This window comes from Pelodiscus sinensis, chromosome 32 (genome assembly GCF_052426305.1).
Source record: "Pelodiscus sinensis isolate ZL-2025 chromosome 32, ASM5242630v1, whole genome shotgun sequence".
In the NCBI taxonomy this organism is placed as follows: Eukaryota; Metazoa; Chordata; order Testudines; family Trionychidae; genus Pelodiscus; species Pelodiscus sinensis.
The window spans coordinates 792,879-817,497 of record NC_143083.1 but is presented as its reverse complement, the minus strand read 5'-3'; the positions used below and the strand labels follow the sequence as shown (position 1 = coordinate 817,497).

General features: G+C 46.1%; 1 protein-coding gene and 1 long non-coding RNA gene across 5 annotated transcripts in view; one reads left to right on the top strand and one right to left on the bottom strand.

Annotated features, from left to right (window-relative positions):
• Positions 1-9,555, bottom strand: part of SIN3B (SIN3 transcription regulator family member B) — a 36,503-nt gene extending 26,948 nt beyond the window's left edge. Inside the window, exons 1-5 of one of the 3 annotated variants that reach the window (XM_075903350.2) lie at positions 9,396-9,555; positions 8,707-8,813; positions 6,296-6,449; positions 2,194-2,457; positions 558-701 (exon numbers count right to left, since the gene is read on the bottom strand). In XM_075903350.2, the coding sequence (XP_075759465.2) occupies positions 558-701; positions 2,194-2,457; positions 6,296-6,449; positions 8,707-8,813; positions 9,396-9,494 (768 nt within the window). In that variant the 5' untranslated portion in view covers positions 9,495-9,555. Of the gene's footprint in view, positions 1-557; positions 702-2,193; positions 2,458-6,295; positions 6,450-8,706; positions 8,814-9,346; positions 9,366-9,395 lie in introns of those variants that run through there. The other 2 variants (XM_075903349.2, XM_075903351.2) reach the window with 2 other exon arrangements.
• A 70-nt stretch (positions 9,556-9,625) lies between these two features.
• Positions 9,626-24,619, top strand: part of LOC106731982 (uncharacterized) — a 104,326-nt gene continuing 89,332 nt past the window's right edge. Inside the window, exons 1-2 of one of the 2 annotated variants that reach the window (XR_012896755.2) lie at positions 9,626-10,422; positions 17,840-18,267. This is a non-coding gene — a long non-coding RNA (uncharacterized LOC106731982). Of the gene's footprint in view, positions 10,423-17,839; positions 20,684-24,619 lie in introns of those variants that run through there. The other variant, XR_001368220.4, reaches the window with a different exon arrangement.

Here is a 24,619-nt window from a genome sequence, read left to right as displayed (position 1 = left end):
TAAGGGAGATGCTGCAAGAGCAGTCAGAGGATGTAATGATGTCAGAGAAAGTCACAGGAAAAAGTGGCAGTTCACTAAATAATATTGCCATCAGATGGATCTTTGTGCACCACCAAAATAATCCCCTCCAATTTAGGCAAGCCCTGTTTGGCATCCGAAGGTAGCTTGTCTTCACTTGGCACTCAAAGGCTCAGAGCATACCTTTTTTCTGGAAGAGGTCTTTTAGCTGTTTCCAACAGCTTCACAAAGGAGCAACTTCTAAGAATTTACACACTACTGCTTACTATCTGCTCCCTCTCAGGAGACACCCATTTTCTCTACTGTGCTTTGTCCAACTGCTGAGAAAGGCACACAGTTGTTCCACCCAATCAACCCTTCTCTCATCCTCATCTGAAACAATGCTATCTCTCAGAGCCTAGATGCCAGTCCTGCAAGGGCAAGGAATTTTATTTTTTAGGGTATTTGTTCAGGCATTATGTCAATTATCCAACTAAAATGCAAACACAGCGTAGACTGTACAGTGTCTGCCTTTTTGCCTCATGCTATCAAACACATACCAAAGACCTTTTAGCTTCAGGGAGAAACTGTCCAAACTCAGACAGTAGATCCTCCTGTCCCCTGAAGAGATTTGCTACTTCAGTAAACACTTCTTCCTCTGACATGCCTCGAAATGGTCGGCCTTTAGTGCTCAGCTGTTCTTTCTGCCAATTTACAGAAAGTCATTAAAAAACTGTTAAGAGTAATGAACTGCAGTTAGTAAGGAAACTGGAACAAACAATTCACTGTCCTCAAGAGTCAAATGCAGCCTGGGGCTGGATCCAGTCTCCGAGGCTCAGTTCTCCCTGCACCAGCACTGAGGAGCCAGCTTTGGTGCTTCAGTCTTACACCATGGCCCTCCTTAGTGCTGTAGCACCAGTTGTCGGCTCCCCACTGCTGGGGAAACCTTGAGCCTCAGGGGCCGGAGTATGGCAGGCCAGAGCTGGTTCTGACGCATGGACTCTGCTTGACAGAGGGAGGAAGCAGCTCCACGCACTGGTGCTTCCCCTTCCCTGTGGCTGGGGAAATGGCAGCGTTTTGAGATTTTCCTCCCACTGTTCCAAATAGTCATAGTCATGGCCAAAAGGAGCAGCATGGGGAAGGTGCCTGGGCACAGTGAGGGACATGGAGCCATGTGCATCAATGGGGAGCTGCACCTGGTAAGCAACCCCCCCATCACAGAGACCACAACCCCACCATCAGCCATCTCCTGCAGCGCAACCCCCCCACCTTCACCCAGTGTTTACTCCTCCCCACCCAGACCTCCACCTCCACTTTGCTCCTGCACCTCCTCCTGCCCAGATCCCCTACCCCCACTTCACTTCTGCACCCTACCTCCAACCCAGCCCTCCCATCCCCAGCTTGCTCCTGCACCCTACCTTTCACCCTCAAGCCTCAGCTTGCTCCTGCACACCCCACTCCCATTCTGCTTCTGCATCCTACCTCCTGCCCAGCTTGCCCACCCCAGCCCACTCCTGCACCCTACCACCCTTCCAGACCTACCAATTCCCAAACCACTCCCGCCCTCCCTTCCTCCCTCCCAGATCCCACACCACATGCCCATTTCCCAGTAGACTCCTCTCACACACTGAACTCTTCCGTTCTGGCCCCATCTCAGAGCTTAACGGGGGGGGGGGGGCTGTAGGTTCTGGCGTGTGAGGGGAATGCGTGGAGTGTCTTTCTGCTTCTCAGTCAGGGACCACGTCAGTGAGGTGTTTGGGGGTTTTTTGCTTCTCCCTTTTGTATGGCCCCCAACTGATTTTTCTGTGGGTCAGCAGACCCCAAACCAAAAAAGGTTCCCCATCTATGATGTAGGGTATCCTAGTCGGGCATTCTAGAAGGGCTCAACAGTCAATTATCCAACTCTTGTCCTTCCATAGGCATGCAGCTCTAATCACTGCAGCCAATTAGATATAAAGCATTTAAAATAGAACATTAGCAATGATAAAAGAAAATCGTTTTGCTTAAAACAAAAATGCTCCCTGTATGGCTTCAATTAGTCTTCTCTCATCACTGCTGTTTTTCAAACCAAAGCTGTACCACAACCACATTACAAGATGTCCAGCATTTGACGACCCTAAGCATATGCCTGCTTTCAACTTCCATATTTCATTTAATAGTCATAATACTGACCCATGCTATCTTGTTTGCAAGTACCTGGTAAGTGTGAAGAATTTCTAAGAATGATCTGTAGATTTCAGGATGGTCAAGAAAACGGGTTTTGATCTTATTCACGTAACTTATTGCATTATTGAACTCTACAGAATCAGATTCCAAGGAGATTTGAGATTTATCTTCTTTGTATGGAAGTTGCTGCCGGAATTCCTCAGAGCAGTCACTGTGGTTGTGAGAATTCTCCTGACAGTAATGTAACAATAATCCACCACCCGGCTGAGCACTAGGAACAGGCTCTGATGACACCTAGGTGATAGAAATAATGCAAACTTGTGACTCAACTAAAAATAGAGAAGCAACACGTTGAGTAAAATTGTTGTGCATATTTACAAACTGTTCAATTAGTGAAAGAGTAATTGCACAGTAAAATTAAATTGACCCAGGAATTTTCTTGACCTCTGTTGCTAAGACCATCAATTAAAATACATTAGCCCCAGTATAAAACTCATTTCTCTTTCCATTTAAGTTTAGCATTGTAAATTCTTTCCATTATACCTATTTAAGAACAGAGTATCAGATGTTTACAGTACTTGAAAGTCTTGACTGTAATAGAGGATTTTCACTATGATGCTGTATGAACACCATATGAACAGCTCTGAGACTTCACTTTTGAAGCTTCAACTTTGATCATTTACAACAAAGGCCAACATTAACCAGCTAAACATTAAGATTCTTTGTTTTATTTATAGACACTTTTGCAGTTAACAGGTTTGGACCCATGCTATGTGGTTTACTAGCCTTTATCAGGGTGACCAGCAGATATCCCAAATACTTATTTAATTCTCCAGACTACTTGAAGATTATAGCACCATGCTTTTGGACACGTGTGGAGTAAACAAAATTGTTATGTTTACTTGACTGCATTTGCAAAGACTCACAGGCTGTTATACCAAAACTGAGCTACATTTTGGCTATGGCTTGTTTGATACATTTTTTGCAGAAAAATAATTAGTGACATAATAAGGAAACGTTTAAATATGTGATGTAGTGAGAAACATGGCTACATTTCCTTATTGTAACTGTTCATATAAAATAACTCCAAATGAGTCTCAGTACTGAGAACATCTCCTTGACACCAAAAGCTGTCCTGCCACATTAGTCAAGAGCTTTCTAAATCCCTCCTTTCACGGATAGATACAGGCGAGTTCTGACAGCTCCTAGCAGCGCAGCTATACTATGATGTCTCATAGCAGGCAATCTGATGTATGTTACTGAGTGTCCAAATTTTCAGGAAAATGGCTGATTTAAAATAGGCCAATGAGCAATCAATGACACTTGAACTTCTTGCTTGCAGTTTGCAGATGTCAATCAGTGGAAAGAAACTTAACATCTCCTAAAAGTCAAGCTTACTGGAATACATATTCATAGAATCCGATCAACTGTATTACCATGCAGACTCTATGCTACCTCTTGCTTACGATGCTGCCTGGAAGCCACTTTTCAAATCTTTATGCAATTGAGCATTACAAGAAACTTGTTTCAGTCCAATTCTGCCTTAATTTGTCAATAGTGTCTAAGACAGTGGTTCTCAACTCGTTTCAGTCCAGGGACCACCAGGCAAATAAAAAAATTTTCGTGGACCACCTCCAGCACATGAAGCACAGGACAAATGACACAGCAACTGCTTAACACAACTGCGGCAGCTACACTGCCACTCAGAGCCTCAGACAGAAGTTACTGGCAACACAACGCGGTTGCGTCCTAGGTGACGCTATGGATGACACGCCTTGTGCTTGTGAACACAGCATAAAACAGCCTAATGGCGGCGCCTGCTCATGCTGTGTGACTTTGGACAATGTTCCTGTGTACCACCGAAAAAGTTACCATGGACCACCAGTTAAGAATCACAGATCTAAGAGCACGTGGTTCCTTGGTTCCAGGCTGACCAAAACCATATTACCCAGCTCTCGAAGAAATGTCCATTTTGTAGTTGTTTCCAAGAGACATTCAGAATGTTAAATACAAGAACCATCTCTAATAAGGGGACTCTCAAAGATGATCTACAAGGCTCTTTCCATGTCAATTCTGTTTCAGGATCCAGCCAACAGGACAGGTTTCCTGTAAGTTCCTGAGCACCTAATGGCAGTTTCAGCACAATTAAGCCAACACAATTAAACCAAACTTTATCATTAGATTCATACACACACACACACACACACACACACACACTTCTTTGTGTTCTTTTATCAAAGGGTAAAGTGCCTTCTAAGGCCCAGTTTTCATGAACAATTCTTCCACCAGAGCTAGTCTCATATTCAAGGGCCTTTCCAATACTATACCTGGACCCAATGACAATGATCTTGACAAAAACACAAACTACGGTAGGCTTCCGATAATCCGGCTCAGGTGAGGGGCGGCGCTGCGGGATCAACCCGACAGTTCCCCAAGTTCTGCCCCGCCGGTTCCCCAAGTCCACCGCGGTTGCTTGCAGCTCCAGCTGGCCTGTAGCAGGCAGCTGCACAGGGGTTCCCCTGCCTCCCTGCAAAATGATGGAGGATTTGCCCCTCGCCATTCCCCGCCCACCCTGCCAGACGCAGTGCAGTCCAGCAGACCCGTCACAGGGGTGTAATCCCCTTCTCCTCTCCTCCCCTTCTCTTTTCCGGCCCATGAGTGCGCATGGGGCTTACAGGAGCTCCAACTGCCTGGCTGGTTGGAGCACTTCCGGGTTCCAGTTGGTGCTGGACTATCAGGAGTGCCAGACCACTGGATGCCAGATAATTGGAGTTTTACTGTACTCAAAAGTCAATGAACATACGTTCACGAAAAAGCTGATAAGTCACTACTGCTTCTGCTCATGTTTGCATTCTTCCTTCAATACTAATTAACTCATTAACACTTGTAATTGTGATACTCCAATATCTTCTGCACTTTAGAAAATAGTGATGCCAAGAACATACAAAACACTCTGTACTAACGGAATTGTAGGTGTCAAGAAACATGTTCGACAGTATAGCTCTCAGAAATGCCAAGTTTCTCAGTGTTGGAGAGATCAAAATACACAAAAGCTGAAAGACCATCAAGTAACAGAGAACAGAGTTAAAGCCAGAAGCTTCTGAACAAAATTCAGATAAGATTTAGGTTTCAAACTCTACAACTGTGAAAAAGGATGCGAAGTCCAGTGTGACTATCTATGTGCTAATACTAAATCCATCACTGCTCTGAGCATTGAATAAGACTAGGACTTTTCAATTTGGAAAAGAGACTACTAAGAGGGGATATACAAAAGTCTATAAAATCATGACTAGTGTGAAGAAAAGTGAATAAGGAAGTGTTATTTACCCTTTATAACACAAGAACTAGGAGTCACTAAATGAAATTAATAGGCAGCAGGTTTAAAACGAACAAAAGGAAGTATGTCTTCACACAATGCAGTCAACTTGTGGAACTCCCTGCCAGAGGATGTTGTGAAGGCCAAGGCTAAAATAGGGTTAAAAAATTAACCAGATAACTTCATGGAGGATAGGTCCATCAATGCCCATCAGCCAACATGGGCAGGGAGGGCATTCCCCATCCTCTGTTTTCCAGAAGTTGGGAATGGGTGATGGGATGGATCACTCAATTATCTGTTCTGTTCATTCTCTGGGATACCTGGCATTGGCTGTTGTCAGAAGACAGGACACTAGGCTAAATGGACCTTTTGTTTGACCCAATATGGACATTCTTATGATACAAATGAAAAACCATGTACAAATTTGTGTTCTTGCAGGCATTTAATGGGAATGTGGAAATATGATATTTTCAAACATATTTTTTAAATTTAAGTGTGATTATAAAAAGACTTATTGAATGTATACATTCAGCAAGCCATGATTTTTAACTTTCAAATTTGATTGAAGCATTTGACCAGCAGTGTATAGGAGCTTCACTTTAGGGCACACTAAAACTATTACATGTTTTTTAAAGAAATTATATTTTATTTATGTTCTCACCCCTATGTCATGGTACCAGAATACCCTGCAAAACATGTTACCAAACTGCAATAAAGGCAAATCAACTCATCTATTATGCAGACCCGGAACATCATGTCCAAATTCATGCACATGCATTATGATTCATTTAAATTAATCCAAGCATTTTAACATACCTGATTAGCCAGTGGCGACTGTATACTTAACTTCCCATTCTTTGGAATCTCTATTCTGTAGCCCAAAGGGAGGAAAGCATTGAATCCTACAATGAGGTCAGGATGTTCATGAAACAGCTGAGAAACCCGCCTGATTACACCAGGAGTATCAATGCTAGAACCAAAAACAGGTCGTTAACTTCAAGCAAAGTAAAATACAGAAAAAGTAAGAAGTGCAGTAACATTTATTAGCAATTAGGGAATTTAATAGACTTCAGCATCAAAATAACACCGACTTCCCTGAAGACTATAAACTGTCCAGAGTTCTTGTAGCTTTCTAGAGAAAACTCTAGGAAGAGAAATTATACTGCAGCAAATTGAATTATTCTAACTCTCTGGGTGTCCATATACCACAGTAAGGATACTCCCCCATCCTGAATATAAACACTGAACATACAATGTATGTATTTTGCTATGTTAAGGCCAGATGTACAGATGACAGTAAGAAACTCCTTTTCCCATCCCCAAGTCTAAAGACAAAACTCTCCAAATGAGGTACACATTGGATCCATTAGCCCCAATGCTATAGAATACCAGTGTGTGACCAAGTGTCTATTCTGGAAAGTCTGTGACACTGTAAAAGACCAAGAGAACTAGAAGGCCCAAATGAAGTGAAAGTGCTAATAATTAGCAAGCTCCTCCCAACGTGATGGTTCTGTTTATGGGACAAGACAGAGACTTGAGGATGTGGATTAGCTGAAGGGGATGTTCTTCCCTATACATCTGGTGTTTTGGGTGCTACAAAATCTCGCTTTTTCACCCCCTTTTTAGGTTCTGATTCCCTGAGTGAGTGAGCTGAGATATACAAGACTTATTGTCTACCTGAAATTAGGGCTGATGAATGGTGTTGATATATTTCAGAGGGGTAGCCATGCTAGTCTGTTTCAACAAAAACAAGGAGTCCAGTGGCATTTTAAAGACTAACACATTTATTAAGATATTAGGGCATGTGATGGATAGGAGTGCTGGCCAGCACCTGAGATTAAGCGGTTAAGCTCAGGTAACTAGCAAGGTTGTTGGCAGGAGGCCAGAAGAACCAAAGGGGATACAGTGCTAACATTTGAATTGTATTTAGATATCTTGCCTCTGCTCTCTTTGTGGGAAAATTCTAGATTAGGTTTGGAGAAAGTAGATGCAATAATTAGAATTACCATGCCTATAAAAAAAATATTGGACATAGGAGTGAACTGGGCCTGGAAGCGCAGATCAGCACAGATCATAAGTAGAGGGAAAATATGTATTTAGTTGTAATCAGTTTTTTTTTTTTAATTTTGGCTGTTTAGTTAAACTTGTGTGAATCTATGCCTTCCCTCCCACACTCACCATTTAAATTACTGCCTGAAGAACTATGATTCTTTGTGTTTTTTATATGTTTTCTTAGTTGCTCCGTAACACCTAGCAACCAAGTATGCTTTATCAAGTATATCTTTGCATTTGTTAATAAAATCATCTTTTTTAAAGCGATGATTTGATTTGTGTGTCCTGGAAGATAACAAGAGCTCTATGCATGTCTGCCTAGGCTTGGAGGTCAGCTATCATAAGAACATAAGGACAGCCATACTGGGTCAGACCAAATGTCCATGTAGCCCAGTATCCTGTTTACCAACAGTAGCTAATACCAGATGCCCCAGAGGGATAGAACACAACAGAGAATCATCACTGTTTCTTTTTCTGTACTTTTTGCTTCTTTTCTCAAGCTCTCTTATGGCAAAAGAGCTAAGGGTACTCCTGGGGAAAGAATTCAAGTATTCCTTCCTGTTTTTTCAGAGTTAAATCACTTTATGGTGTCAGTTACCCCACAAAGTCAGTAAATCTGTGACGGGGGAGTTTTTGTAAGCAGAGCTTAGAGAGGCAGGTATTTAAAGTCCCTTGAGAGCCCCCATCTTCTGTACTCAGAGTGCCAGAGCGGGGAATAGCCCTGACAGAGCATAACAGAGCTTATGCTCTAATACCCTAATGAATTTAAAGAGCCACCAGATTCCTTGTTGGTTTTGGTGTTGATATGGGCGCTTTAGAAGGGGATTTTGGACCCTCTGTGGTAAGGGAAAATGGACCCTTTTCCATCTGGAATTTAACTCTTCAATAATCTAATAGAACTGAGGAAACATGCTTCTTGCATGAGCTTGGAAGGTCTGAGGATCAGATTCCGCTAATGGTATGCTGAAAATGAGCACGGAGGCAGGGGAGTACTTCATGATATTTTGTGTGGGGATGAACAGTGGGGGGGGGTTCTAAAGTTGGGTGCTGGCACTATGGTCTGGGGTTCTCTAAGAAAAGTACTAGGAGCAGGGGAATATGCTAGAGCAAAATGGGATATCTGAGAGGAAGAGCACTATAGCAGTGGCTACTGGATGGGTTGGAATTCACCTTACCTCTGGCTCTTGAACTCCTTCATGATCTCTAAGAAGCCATTGTAGGTGGCAGGATCACTGCCAAACCGAATCTTCACCTGGTCCAGGTAGGAAAGTGCATCCTCCACCTGCAGGGGAGCGGGAGGTAGTTGGGACTGAGCCAAGGTGGAGGGCAGAATGCAAGGCCACTTATAGTCTGAGGGCCCACGGGGAAGATTAATGGGCTTGCAGAGAGATGGGGGTTAGGGATGTAAAACCCCACTGAATCGGTTAAAAGTTAGATTTAACTGATTTACTGAGTAAGTGGGGTCCCAGGCAGGGGACTCCTCCAGCCTGGCTCCAAAGGGTCCAAGCTCAGGCGGAGGCGGCAGCCTGGGGTGGAGCAGTCTGCTGCAAGCTCCCAGGCGACAGTTACCTTTTCACATCCCTAGTGGAGGCTCGCCGAAGAGGGAGGGAGGTCAGGCCCAAGGGGGGGGGGGGGGCGCTTGAGTGGACACAGGGGCTATCCTGGGTGAAGTGCGGGGGGAGGAAGAGGGGCCATGCGGGGTATTCTCCCCGAGGGGAGGGGCGCTGTGTGGGAGAGCGCAGGGGTTAGCCTGGATGCAGCGCGGGCGGGGCCCGGGGGGAGGGGCGCCAGGGGTCGCGGCAGGCCCGGGGCTACCTCTTGTGGAATGGGCCGGGGCGGGGTTGGGGGAGAACCCCGCACTCACGTGCACTGGCAGTTTCTCCTGCGCGGCGGCCCGGCCCCCGCCCCATCTGGGGCCACTGCCCCCCCGGCCGCCGCCGCCGCCGCCTCCCCCCGCCGCCATGATGGGAGTCGGGCACCGGGTAGAGACTCCCCCTCCGCATCAGCACGCTGCGAGCGTCTTGCGTCACCGCGCGCGCGCACGGGCCGCTCAAGAGGAGGCGGGGCCAGGGTTCGCAGGGACGGCGCGCGCGCGCGTGTTTCGCGCGACGACTTGTTCCGCGGCCCGCGCTGGTTTGCCGCCTGAGGTAGCTTCCGGTGCGTGCCGGCTGTTGGCTCCGCCCTCGAGTGGGGCAGCCTGACACAGCGACAATCCTCGTGCCCTGCCTGGACAGCTGCCGCTCGTCCTCACTGCCCGCGGGGTAGGACGCTACCAGCGCTGCGGATCCCGAGCGAGCGGGGCAGAGTCGGCGGAAGTGGCCGAAAGGAGCCGCCGCCGGGCGGTGATTGCCAAGTAGCTACCGCAGGGACCGGTCAGCGTCGGGCCCGGGGACAAGGCACCAAGCGAGTCACACTGGTCAAGGGACGGGGAAGGCAGCAAGAAGATCATTTGAATGCCGTAGGAGGAAAAAACGCAGGACTGTGCAGCACTTTAAACACTAACAAGGTGGTTTATTAGGTGAGGAGCTTTCGTGGGCCAGACCCACTTCCTCAGATCAAATAGTGGAAGAAAATAGTCACAACCATATATACCACAGGATACAGTTAAAAACATGAACACACATGAAAAGGACAAATCACATTTGTCTACATTTCTATCACTATAGGCGAAAAAGTGAGACCTTGAATGTCCAATTAAGAAGATTGTGAACAGTGTACTACTCATGAATGGGATGAAATTACTAAAGGGAGAAGTACAAGTCCTGGTAAAGAAGAAAGAAATTGGTGAAGTACAGGTGGGAGATAGTGAAAAACAGTCCAACATAAGAGTTCTATTTAAATATACTGCATGGGGGCTGCCTCTGAATATTGACAGCATGTTCAAGTTATATGTGAGTACTGGAAGTCTAAATATTAATATGGGTGAGCTAGAGTGCTTGACATTAAATGAGGATATGGATATCGTAGTCCTCATGAAAAATTAGCGGCATGAGGATGATCAGTGGGATGGGGTGATGCTATCCAGGAAAATATAAAGGAATGAGAAAATAGGTTGTACTCGTGGCCCTAAATGTGAAAGAAAGCAATAGCATCAAATAAAGTAAAACTCTTAAATGAATCAAATAGTACCGTAGAATCTCAATAGATATAAATTCTGTGCTTGAACTATGAATGTATAGCAGTTTGAGTACAGTACCAACCACCAAACCAGGATGGTGACAGTTGCAGAATGTGGGGGCTTAGAGAAGCTACACAGGCAGAAAGTACAATAATAGGAAATTTCAACTGTCCTTATATGTTTATTGGATGTATGTCATCTCAGAAAGGCATATAGAGATAAATTTTCTAGCCCTGTTAAATGACTGGTGATGTTTTTTGGGGGGAGGGGTTGGCAACTTGTCCTGGCACCCGCTTTGGGAGAGGTTGTTGTAAATTTAGTCCTATGTACAATGCAGGATATGGTGGAAGAAGTCTCTATAGCTGAACTTTTCAGTAATCGTGACCATGATTTAAAATCCTTTTGGAATGAAAAATGTTAAAGAAACCCATCGCAGTAGCATTTAACTTCAATTAAGGGAACTACACAAAAATGACTAACTTAATAGATGGAAATTTAAAAGGAACGATCATAAGCATGACACGTATGCAAAGTGCATGGGAACTATTTAAAAACAACAAATAGAGTCTAAAATTAATTTATAACTTATACTCCAAGTAAAAAAACAATAATATGCTGCCATGATTAAAGAGCAAAGTAAAACATGGTTACAGGCAAAAAAAGGAATATTTTTAGGATTGGGTCTCTAATTTTTATTGAGGAAAACTGAAAGAAGCATAATAAGGATGTAACAGGCTAGTCAAATATCCAATAAGCATTTTGACTAGTCGATATCCCCCTATCCCTCTTTGCTGCCTCTATAAGATAGGGGCAGCAAAGGCGGGGGAGGGGTACTTTAAAGTGAAACTTTGAAACCCCAAAGCAGCTTTTCAAAGGGGCAGTCACTGCACAACTGGTCTGTGGATCAGCTGTGCAGCAGCTGCCCCTTTAAAATGCTGCCTATGTGCCTTTCAAAGGTGTAGCTGTGGAGCTTGGGGTCAGCTGGGGAGTCCCCAGCTCACCCAGGGCTCCATAGCTGCCCCTTTAAAAAGCGCAGAGGCAGTAGTTTCAAAGGAAAAGCCATCGCACAGCTAATCAGCTGTGCGGCAACTTCCCCTTTGAAACTGCCATCTCTGCGCCTTTCAAAGGGACATCTACTGTGGAGCCTAGGGCCATCTGGGGGCTCCCAGTGGCATGCTGTGTAGCATGGAGCCCAGGGTCAGTGGGGGACTCACAGTTCTCCGCTGACCCCAAGCTCCATGGCTTAGAAATGGACAAGAGCCCCTGCTGGGGACTTTTGTGCATTTCAAAGCAGGCATACCACGTGCATCCAGGAGTCAACAGTACTTCCGGGGCTGTATGTGGGCCCTGGGATGTATGGGGAGTTCTGCATTCCTCTTGTATATTTCAAAGGAGGAATGCAGAAGTGCCTATCCACTAGGAGATTCCATCGACTAGACCAGGGGTCTCCAAACTTTTCAGCCCGAGGGCCGCATTAACTATCAAACAGCAGTTCGGGGGCCGACTACACACTTGAGGTCCAAATAAAAAACAATCAAAACATGGATGTTGTTTTTAATTATTTATTTAATATTATTTTATTCAGTTATTATTTAATAACACATTCATACACTACACATGAACACCTGTATTAGTGTGAATGGTGAAATTGTTTCCTGGATGCCAAAATAGCAGACATTTCTGGCTTTAGATTTGTTGTCCCTAACATCAACAGTGACCTGAGATTATCATCGGACAAGTTTGTTCTCAAATTGTTCTTCACGTATTTCATTCTTGAAAATGTTTGTTCACACAGGTATGTTGTTCCAAAGATTGAAAGGTACCTTGATGCAAAAGTTTTGACATTAGGAAAGTCTTCCTTGGGCAAAAACTGGTAAAAACCCACCAGTCCTATTTTGAACTTGTCCCTAAGGAGGTCATTTGCTTGCAACTCAATGACTTCCAGCTGCAGTTCATCTGGGCAACTGGCCACATCTGCTTCAAATGGGTTTTGAAACAATCTCACTTCTTCTGCCTTTGAATCCAAAAAGGTCTCCACGGGCCGGATGAGAGGGCCTCGCGGGCCGCATCCGGCCCCCGGGCCGTAGTTTGGAGACCCCTGGACTAGACGACTAGTCAGTTAACCACATTTTAACATCCTTAAAGTATAACCTTTGGCAACTAAAGTGTAAGGCTGTGTCTACATTGGTGCGATCTTGCGCCAAAACGGCTGCTTTTGCGCAAAAAACATGCTTTCTGTCTACACTGGCGGGGAGTTCTTGTGCAAGAACACTGACATTCTAATGTGAGAAATCAGTGCTTCTTGCGCAAGAACTATGATGCTCCCGCTCAGGAATAAGCCCTCTTGCTCAACTGTTCTTGCGCAAGAGGCTAGTGTAGACAGGCAATATGAATTTCTTGTGCAAGAAAGCCCGATGGTTATAATGGTCATCAGAGCTTTCTTGCACAAGAGAGCGTCTACACTGGCACAGATGCTCTTGCGCAAGAGCATCTGTGCCAGTGTAGACGCTCTCTTGCGCAAATACTTTCACGCAAGAACTGTTGTGTTAAAGAGTATTTGTGCAAGATCATGCCAATGTAGACATAGCCTAAAAGTTTTAATTAGGTGACCAAAAGAGAATTTGCAGACTAAAAACAATTTTTAAGCACATCAGAAGCAGAGAGGCTACCAATCAATAGAGCCACTAGACGATTAAGGTGCTAACAGCACTCAGGGAGGACAAGGTCATTGCAGAGATGCTAAATGAATAATTAGCATCTGTGTTCACTGCAGAGGATGTGAGGGAGATTCCTACACCTTAGCCTTTAGTTTTAGGTAATATATCTGAGGAACTGTCCCAGACTGACATATCAGTAGAGGAGGTGATTCAACAAAAGTCTAATTTAGACAATAAGAAGTCATCAGGACCAGATGGCACTCACCAAAAATAAGTGAAGAGACTTAAATATGAAATTGAATATTAATATTTCTTCCATCACCCTCCAGTCATCTGGTACAGAGGCTAACTCATGTAATACAGCTTTTTAAAAAGGCTTCAGAGATGATCTTGGCAATTACAGACTTGTAAAACCAATTTCAGTTACCAGGGAGGTTGGCTGAAATGACAGTAAAGAACAGATTTCTATCATACATATAGGCTGTGTCTACACTGCACCCCTTTTCCAGAAAAGGGATGCAGATTAGACAAGTCGGAATTGCAAATGCAGCAGGGATTTAAATTTTCCCCGCTGCATTTGCATGAACATGGCTGCCGCTTTTTTTCCGGCTGGGGGCTTTGCCGGAAAAAAGCGCCAGTCTAGACAGGGATCTTTCAGAAAATAAAGCCTTTTCCGAAAGGTCTGATTTCAAGAGGAATAAGGGACCTTTCAGAAAAGGCTTTATTTTCCGAAAGATCCCTGTCTAGACTGGCGCTTTTTTCCGGCAAAGCCCCGAGCCGGAAAAAAGCGGCAGCCATGTTCATGCAAATGCAGCGGGGAAAATTTAAATCCCCGCTGCTTTTGCAATTCCGACTTGTCTAATCTGCATCCCTTTTCCGGAAAAGGGGTGCAGTGTAGACACAGCCATAAAGATGATATATCGAGGAAGAGTCAAATTGGTGTTCCTAAAGGGAAATCATGCCACCTCCATCTCTTGTCCATATGTCCTTAAAGAAGTACAAGGGTGACCCAGTTAATATAGTGTACTTTGTAGAGATGTTAGCCACACAGATAACCATGTATCTGATAAGCTATTGCTTATTGGTTAATGGTCCCAGTTAACTGCAGAAGCTCCCCTTTCCCACCCCCCACATGCTCTGCATTTAAAACTTGGACTGGCAGGCTGGCTCAGTCCTAGCCTGCTGGTCTGAGTTTTAAATGAAGAGCATGCAGGGGAGCCACCTGTCATCCCATGCTGCTGCCTCTGATACAGAGGCAGCAACGCAGGGCAGCAGCGGTGCAGGCTGGCAACAGCCCCTATCTGTGGGGGCCATATTTACTGTTAACTAGAGGATCCAGTTGATAGGAGCAGCCCCCACCACCTGTGGCCCCAGCAGCTCCGGCTTCAGTTGTCCTGTCTCAGCAGCTTCAGCTGGCCCCCAGCAACTCTGGTCCTGGGGGCCTTGGAATCCTTGGTGATTATCTTTGAGAGCTCATGGAGGATGGGGGAAACTCCTAGAGCATGGGTGGGGAACCTAAGCTAGGAGCCACATCCAGCCCCTGGGCCTTGCCTGGATCCAGCCTCCAAGGCTCAAGGGACACCCCAGCATTGGGAAGCCCACACTGGTGCTCCAGCTCTGTGGTGGGACTGGCACATAAAGTCTATTAGGCCGAGCCCCCCAGGCTCGGGTGTGTGAGGGGAATGTGGGGAACAGAGATGTTAAGTTACAATTAATTAGCTAATCGAGTTGATGGAATTTCCATTGGCTACCCGATTAGTCAGTTGGGAGGGTTCTTTCTACTCTGGTGCAGCTCTGCTGTTTAAATGTAGCAAGAGCCAGGTGCACAGGCAGCTCCTACTGCATTTAAACTGCAGAGCTGCCATGCAATTAGCTTCCCATGGGTGGCACAAGCTGGGACTGAGCAGTCTCTGGAACACTACGGCTCTGCTGTTTAAATGTTTAAAAGGCTATATACTATGTTTAAAAGACAGAGCCACAGCATGGGACCAGGTGCGAGCTGGGACTGAAGCAGTCAGCTTGCACCGGTCCCCAGCTGCACCTCTGCCTTTGCTCCCCAAAGCCAGCTCTCCCCAGCACCAGCTCCTGTTCTTCCCCCTTGCTGCCTATGATATAGAAGCAACGGGGGTACAGGAAGCGAATAGTTGAGTAGTGACTCAACTAGTCTCTTACTACATTTACAATGATCTTACTTCAGCTACATTCAAAATGCAGAGTCTCAGCATGGTTAGCTCCTTGGGGCTCCCCCCAGCTCCTGCTTTTCAATCCACTGCCTCCCCCTCCTTCCCCCACCCCCGCTGCCTCTGACACAGAGGTGGCGGTAGCAGGGGGGGAGGGGAGTAGTAGACTCAATTACCCAACAAACAGGCTTACTACTACTCCCTTACATCCCTAATGTGGAGTGTCTTTCTCCTTCCTAGTCAGGTGCCACATCAGTGAGAGTTTGGGTTTGTTTTGTTTTGCTTACTGATTTTTCTGTGGTTCCTGAGCCCTATCCTAGAGGTTTGGAGAAGGGCAAACATGGGGGGAGAGATGACTCATGAACTTCTAGACCAGTCAGTTTACCTTTGATTCCTGTCAGTTTTTTTAGCACAAGGGATATTGCCTTGGTGGGTGTGTTGGGGAAAACTGTAAGCATGATTTTTAGTAAGGTTTTTGACACAGTCCCACATAAGATTCTCTTAAGTAACCTAGGGAAATGTGTTCTTATATAATAATTTTATTTTGATGGATGCATAACTGCTTGAAAGGCGGTACAGGCAGTCCCCGACTTACGCGGATCCGACTTACGTCGGATCCGCACTTACGAACGGAACTTTCTCGCCCCGGAACTCAGGGCGAGAAAGCCCCGTTCGTAAGCTGCTCCGGTGCCCCTGGTCTGCTGGAGACCGTCTCCAGCAGACCAGGGGCACCGGGCGGGTTCCCGCGCTTCTGAGGCTTTGCCAGAGCAAAGCCTCGGAAGCGCGGGAACCGCTGCTGCTGCCACTTGGGTGCCGGTGCCTGTGGTCTGCTGGGGACCGTCCCCAGCAGACCACAGGCACCGGGACCCAAGCGGCAGCAGCGGGCGGGTTCCCGCGCTTCTGAGGCTTTGCCAGAGCAAAGCCTCAGAAGCGCGGGAACCCCCGCTGCTGCCGCATGAGACCCGGTGCCTGTGGTCTGCTGGGGACGGTCCCCAGCAGACCACAGGCACCCGGACTGAAGCCTCAGCCGCGGGGGGGTCCCGCGCCTCTGAGGCTTTGCCAGAGCAAAGCCTCAGAGGCGCGGGGAACCGCCGCTGCTGCCGCTTCAGTCAAAGCGGCAGCAGCGGCGGTTCCCCGCGCCTCTGAGGCTTTGCTCTGGCAAAGCCTCAGAGGCGCGGGACCCCCCGCGGCTGCGGCTTCAGTCCGGGTGCCTGTGGTCTGCTGGGGACCGTCCCTAGCAGACCACAGGCATCCAGACTGGAGTGGCAGCAGCGGCGGTTCCCCGCGCCTCTGAGGCTTCAGTCCGGGTGCCTGTGGTCTGCTGGGGACGGTCCCCAGCAGACCACAGGCACCCTGACTGAAGCCGCAGCCGGGGGGGGGGGGTCCGCGCCTCAGAGGCTTTGCCAGAGCAAAGCCTCAGAGGCGCGGCACCCCGCTGCCGCTGCGGCTCTGCTCCCCGTGTCCCTGGTCTGCTGGGGGGGGGGGGGCGCAGCTAGTGTGCTCTCCCCCCCCCCCCCCCCAGCAGACCAGGCTTTTGTTTTGGACTCTGGGGCAGAGCAGCTGGGGCGCTGCCGATTGGTCCTGCAGCGCCCGTGGGCACTACTGGACCAACCCGGCAGTACCCCAGCTGCTCTGCCCCAGGTCCTGATTCAGCCGCTGCTGGTCAGTTTCAGCAGCGGCTGAATCAGGACGTCTGGGGCAGAGCAGATGGGGTGCTGCTGGGTTGGTCCAGTAGCACCCCAGCTGCTCTGCCCCAGGCGTCCCCAAGTCAGCTTCTGCTGAAACTGACCAGCGCTGACTACAGGAAGCCCGAGGCAGAGTTGCTCTGCCCCGGGCTTCCTGGAATCAGCTGCTGATCAGTTTCAGCAGCAGCTGACTTGGGGACGCCTGGGGTTCTTAAGTTGATTCTGTATGTAAGTCAGAACTGGCGGTCAGTTTCAGCAGTGTCTGAATCTGGACGCCAGTTCCGACTTACATACAGATTCAACTTAAGAACAAACCTACAGTCCCTATCTTGTACGTAACCCGGGGACTGCCTGTACTTAGAGTAGTTATCTATGGTTTATTGTCAAAATGGGGGTGTATCTAGCAGGGTCTTGCAGGGATCTTTCCTGGGTATAGTATATTAAATATTTTCATTTAATTACTTGAATAATGAAGTATGTGACATTACCTTCCATATTCTTTATGAAAATATGCTTATCCTAATGAATATAACTGATATGTGGGTTATCTTACATAAAGTACATAAGGTATCATTGGAAAGATTATGATTTACTGAATGTGATTATCCTATTTGTATGCATGTATCATTTTTGTAACTGAAGTTAAAAATATTGACTCTGTATTCCAGCTGTGCTATTTTGGGTGACACCCCCTGCTAGCACTTCAGGACCAACAATGGAAAAGCGAGAGAGAGCAAGAACAATGGACTGTGAAAAGGTTTGGTTTGGTTGGCTTCCCTGTGGATATACTATTACTGACTCACGGATGCTGTAGAGTCAGGTGACCCGGTCGCCTGATACTAACCACCACCTTGTACTGTTACACTTTGATTCCATACACCTCCAGTGGAAAAACAAAGGATTCACGCCTTATGGAGCTATTGGAAGGAAACAGTACCTTCAGTTTGCTTCACCTCTGCCACCACATCCACAGAGATACTTGTAACCACCTAGAAACAAAAGGAGTAACAGAAGGAGAAAGGGAGAAGAACTGCTGGACCCAGGCTAGAAGGACACCTCTGGCCTGTGAAGGACTCTACCTAAAACAATATCCAGGGTGAGGAATTATTATTTGTAGCCAATTTTTTTTAGTGAATTGAGCTTAGTTTGTGTGCTTTGTATTATTTTCTTAGCAAACAGAACAAAGCAGATTACCATCTCTCTATGCACTTAATACACCTTTTGGTAGACAATAAATAGGAAAAAGTATATTATATAACCTGGATTATGTAATTTCTAACGCACAAAGTTGTATATGTATCAACATATTCAAGTTGAATATGAGTCAACAGTGTGATGCTGTTGCAAAAAAAGCAAATATGATTCTAGGTTGTATCAACAGGTGTGTTGTAAGCATAACTCGTGAAGTCATTCTGCCGCTCTACTCTGCACTAGTTAGGCCTCAGCTGGAGTACTGTGTCCAGCTCTGGGCGCCACATTTCAAGAAAGATGTGGAGAAATTGGAAAGGGTCCAGAGAAGAGCGACAAGAATGATTAAAGGTTTAGAGAACATGACCTATGAAGCCAGGCTTCATGAACTGGGCTTGTTTAGTTTGGAAAAAAGAAGATTAAGGGGGGACATGATAGCGGTTTTCAAATATCTAAAAGGGTGTCACAAGGAGGAAGGAGAAAATTTGTTCCTCTTGGTTTCTGAGGACAGGACAAGGAGTAATGGGCTTAAAGTGCAGCAGGGGAGGTTTAGATTGGCCATTAGGAAAAAATTCCTAACTGTCAGGGTGGTCAAATATTGGAATAAATTGCCAAGGGAGGTGGTGGAATCTCCCTCTCTGGAGATATTTAAGAACAGGTTAGATAGACATCTGTCAGGGATGGTGTAGACGGAGCTTGGTCCTGCCTTGAGGGCGGGGGGCTGGACTCGATGACCTCTTGAGGTCCCTTCCAGTCCTATTATTCTATGATTCTATGATTCTATCCTTCACATTGAAGGAGAATGTGAATTTTATATGACTGGATTTGTACTCCAAGGTAGGCGAATACCTGCAACTGTGGCAAGTCCCTTAAGGTGTGTCTTCCTAGAGCTGAACTCACTGTCTGTAATGTTCATCAGCTGGTTTGGCCCTGCCCGTGTGCTTGACAAGAAAAGGCTTGTGAGCCTGGCCCAGCAAGACAGAGTTAAAGGGTGCCCAGGCTGGTAGAAAAGGCAGGCTAAGTGGTATATTCAGCACATCAGATGGCATCCAAGCCATCAAAAAGAGTTGCAGATCAGGTTTGCGGGTGACACCTAACTTGGAGTGATTGCTGGTACTTAGGAGAACAGAACTAGAATTCAAAAGGAACCTGATAAATTGGAGAAAAGGCCTGAAATCAACAAGGTGAAAATAAATAAAAAGAGGGAAGTATACACTTAGTGATTCTCCATTTTGAGGTTATGCATTTGATTTCATTCCTAACTAGGAAGTAGCGCTGCTGGAAAGGATCTGGGGTGATGTAGTGAATCACAAATTGAATACAAGTCAGTGTGGTGCAATGACCAATCATTCCAGGGCATATTAACAGGAGTGTTAAATCTAGGACACAGAAAATAACTCATTCTTGTCAACACTGGTGAGGCTTCAGCTGGAGTACTGTGTCTAGATCAAGGTTCTGTACTTTACAGCTTGTCTTTTTTTTTTTTTGAGAGAGAGAGAGAGAGAGAGAGAGAGAGCCACAAATATGAAAGATTTCGCAAACCTAACCTGTGATGGAAGATTTAAAAAAAATATTTAGTCTTGATAAGACAGCTAGGAGGTGGTGACTGTAAATATGTTAAAAACTGTGATGAATTGTTCTCCTTCAGCAAGGAAGGTTCAGGCTAGATATTAGGGGAAACTTTTTAATTATAAGGGTAGTAAAGCACAGGAATAGGCTTCAAGGGAGTTTGTGGAATCCCTGTCTTGCCTGCCTTATTCTTAAATACCTCCAAACACCTGTCAAGAATATTGATTGACTTAGTCCTACCTCACTTTACGGTGACTGGATTATGTTGATCCTGTCTGGTCCCTTCCAGATCTACATGGAATGGGCAAGGCTGAGTGCATTAAGGAATAACATTGTATTTTAAAATATTCCTTCCCATTGTTACTAATAAAACTGTAAATTAACATTGACACTTGTAAAATTCAAATTTATTTTTTTCATTTGTGTCCTTGTCCAACACCATAGGTATTTTAGGGATAATTATTTTCTGATAGGCTATTGTACACGGATTTGAAGCTTTTTTTAAGTCAAGACATAACTGTGATATCCTCCCCATGCCTTATGAGAATTGGCTTGTGAATACAAATATGCATAACTAGGTTTTACACAAAATACCTTATGTAACATACCAATTTTGTTATAATTGGCTGACTGTATATATTCTGTTTTTGTTCATGTATCATTCTTGTATATGAAGCTAAAAATATGAAGTGTGAATCTATTTATAGTTCTAAATATGTTTAATGAGGGCCATTATGGGTTCCCTGGAAACTAAATGACTCCGTTATTCACAGATTGTTGTTTGTCCTGTAAGCTGAAATTGTGGGTTGGTCCTACAAAGACATGTGATCATGCCACCTCATCCTGGAATCTTATCTTGGATCTGGTAATTTTTCATGGGAATGGGATGTTACACTTGTAGAAATAGAACTAGCAAACTCTTATTTAGGGGACAAGGCAATATGCTGGGTTTACTGTGAAATCAATTCATTTAGGCTATGTCTACATTACCAGGTTATTTCAAAATAAGTTATTTTAAATAACAAGCTTGGTAGTGTGTATGGTTGCTTTTGTTATTTTGAAACAACATGCCCTTTTTGCCCCTAGCTACTAAAATTGTCCACCATACATATACACACTCATGCCCGTGGTTTTATAGATGGGATATAATTACCGGCCTCTGTTGCTTATGCTAGTCTACTGGCCAGGTGGTCTAGACATGAGGAGGGGAGCTGGCTCATGTCGGTGTGCAGCGATGATTCTGAAGGATGATTATAGAATACAAAAAACAATTTTATAGTTTTGTGCCTATCTCTTTGTGTTTTAGTCCTCAGATCCAATGTTGTCCCACTGCCCCATGGCACTGTGACCATGAGTCAGCACTTAATAGCAGATGTGACTTTAATCTTTTCTTGATGGTGCTTTTGCCTCTCTCTATTGGGTGGGTGGCATTATTCTTTGGCTATCAAGGTGATGCTAGCAGCTAGTCACCCAGACCAGTGGTTCCTAACCCCCCCAGATTGCAGACTGGTGTCAGGCCACAGCATGCTGCTTCACACTGGGTATTGCACTAGGACCCAGCAGCTGCAAGCAGGGGCTGCAGTGTGGTGGGTGCCACACTAGGACCCAGCAGCAGGAACTGGGGGAAACTATCCCTGGCTCAGGGCAGGAGCAGGAAGCAATTCGCAGCCGCTGCTGACAGGGACTCTGGGGTCAGGCTCCAGGCCTCAGCTCCAGCGGCAGCTGTGGCAGGGCCCCCAGAGTCTGGGCTGCAGTGGGGAGGGGAACCCTATCCCAGGGCATTACCCCCAAACTGACTAGAGCCCTAACCATACCCTGCCCCAGGGCAGGTAGTGTTTGGAGGCCAGGTAAGCGACACACACCACCCCGAGCTGCAAGGGGAGGGTTTGGCCCCGGGCTGCCTGCGTATGTGGGGTCAGGAGGAGCCAGCCCTGGGGGGAGGGAGGGCTGAAAAGGGGCATGAGGGGGGAACAGGGATGTGTGAGGAGGGGGATGCAGGAGGCTCTGAAGGGAGGTTGGGGAGATTTATGGAGCAGATAGGAGCAGGAGTGCAATGGAAGGGAAACTAAGGGTGAGTCACAGGGAGGGAAAACAGGGAGACTGTGGGAGCAAGAGCAGCTTGGCTGGGGAAGTGAGCGACACAGGCCAGGAGTTGTACAGGAGGGGACAAGGGAGCTCCCCCACCCCATGTACAGGGGCGGAAGGGAGAAGTGACCTGTGGTAGCACTTGAGGTATCCGCTCCTATGCCCCTGACAAAATTCAAATAGCTAAATAGGGTGCTCCACATACTCCCTGCCCCTCCCTCTGCAGGCACTAGTTGCCTCTGGGAGAGGGGCTGCCCCTCCTAGCAGCCAGAGGGGAATTCTTTCTGTGTGTCTTTTTTAGTGTTGTAGATATCAGCAAACTCTGATCCATTATGAAATGTATTATATGTACACAGATGTGATGTAAACTAACACATGACCTCTTAAAATTAATTACCATAATAATATGCAAATAACTTTTAGACTTAACTTTTTTGTGTGTGTCAATGGGTTTGCCAGTCAACTGCATAAAAAAGGTTGGGAACCATTTATACACACACACAACCATATTCACACTTAAAAATGAGATTATAGACACTACTGCCTGTAAACAGTGCTAAGGTAGTACAAACTTTAAAATCAGGTTTCAGTTACAATACAGATATGTTAAAATGTGTTTAATTTAGGTAACAACTGAAAGCTGGCTCCATACGTGTACTGGTTCCTGCTTCCCTGCTGATCCTTTTCCCCAGCATTGCCTCTTCTGATACAGAGGCAGTAGTGAGTGGAAGAGACACTGAATGTTTACTAATGAGCCTTGTCTGGGGAAGACCCGAGGATCTGGCCCCAGAGAGCAGGAAGACTTATCTGTTATCAGTATGCATTACAGTAATAGAGCAGGGGTCCCCAGCGTGGTGCCCACAGGCACCATGGTGCCCACCTGGGCATTTTGTGCACCCATGCCAGTGTTTTAAAACAGTGGTCTCCAAAGTGGGGTGCATGCACTCCAAGGGGTGCACAAGACTATCACAGGATGCACATGCCGCTGTGCAACAGCTGAGAGGGGAGACGCTGGTTCGCAAGACATCTGAGGGAGCGCATGCGAGGTGTGTTCAAGCGCCCACGCAACAGCTGAGAGGGGAGACACCCAGCGTGCTGTGATGTCAAACTGGAAGGCAGAAGATGAGGGTGCAGGAAAAATAGGGGGAAGGGGTGGGAGAGGAAGGGGCTTGTGCTGAGGGGAGAGGGGCAGGTCAGGAGAAGAAAGGGGAAGGCACCAAAGGACAGCATGGAGGAGAGACAAATGCCAGGGGGCCAAGTGGAGACAATGAGGAAAAGGGCAAGAGGGGAGGTGTCAGTGGGAGCCGGGACAGAGTGATGCTGGGAGAGGAGAGGATAAGGGCATTGGGGACTAGAGTGGGGAGAGGGAGATGCTGGGAGAAGGCTTGAAAGAAGGGGTGGGCATGAGAAAGGCGGGGATGGAGCAACTCATGTGTGAGCACGGGCATCAGGGGAACGGGGGCAGAGAGTAGTAAGGGGGTGGGAATCAGGGAAAAAGGGGGAGGCATCAAGAGGGTGCAGGGCTAAGGGAAGGTGCAGGTGCCAGAGGATTCTGGGGGTGAAGCAAAAGGGAAGACACCTGCAGGGGAGTGACCAGCACCAGGGGAGAGAGGCAGGGCAGGTATGTAGAGGGAGGTGTTAGGAGAGGGGGTAGCTCATATGATCAGAGTGGGGCTACTGGAGGAGTGGGCACAGGGTGGAGAGAAGGGCTGGTGGAGAGGAGCAGGTCTCAGGAGGGCTAAGGGCAGTGGTCAGGACAGCAGAGGAGGGTGAGAGGTTGGGGCACAGCAAGCACTGGGGAGCTGATGGAGCAAGGGGAGGAGACATGGTAGCAGATGGTGGGGACATGGTAGGGATGGGGAGTGAGAGATTTAAAGGTGCCATGATTTTGGGGGGGGGAGGGTGCTTTTTTTTGCTCAGCATTTTGACATCCCCTTTTTATTAATGCAGAATTTTGTTTAAAAATTAATTACAATATAATTAAAATAATTATCCAGCTAAATTAAGTTTCTATCAAATGTATCCAGTTCATATTTAATATAAAGATAGCCTTCAATTTGCGCATTTGACACCTTTTTTCTATTTTTTCTCCAAGGGGGGGGAGGGCAAATAATTTAAATAATACCTTTGACATGTAAAATTACCTTTTTTTAATCTTATGGATTCATATATTATGTAATATTAAATATGATATTTTTCATATTATTTAATGCACAAATACAAAATAAGCCTTGAAAAATTGTTGGCATCTGCCACTCTTCTGAAAATATGAATGTGCTATTGGGCACAAAAAGGTTGGGGATCGCTATAACAGAGATCGCTATAACTTTCGTTACAAAGTATCAACAGTTTAAAATAGGGTTTCAGTTACAATACATAAAAAGTAAACAGATTCTTCAAAGGCAGTTCTTAACAGGTTACTAATAAATTAATCCAATTCTCATTTATAAAAATTGGGCCACATTTCATGAGATTACATAATGGTAGATATAATTTATTAAAAGGGTGATTTCATTCTTCAGTTCTACAGGGAGATGCAAAACAAAGTATTCCTGTACAGAGGAAAGTTTATTTAAGCAACTGGAAGCCTTTGTCTTCAGCTAGCT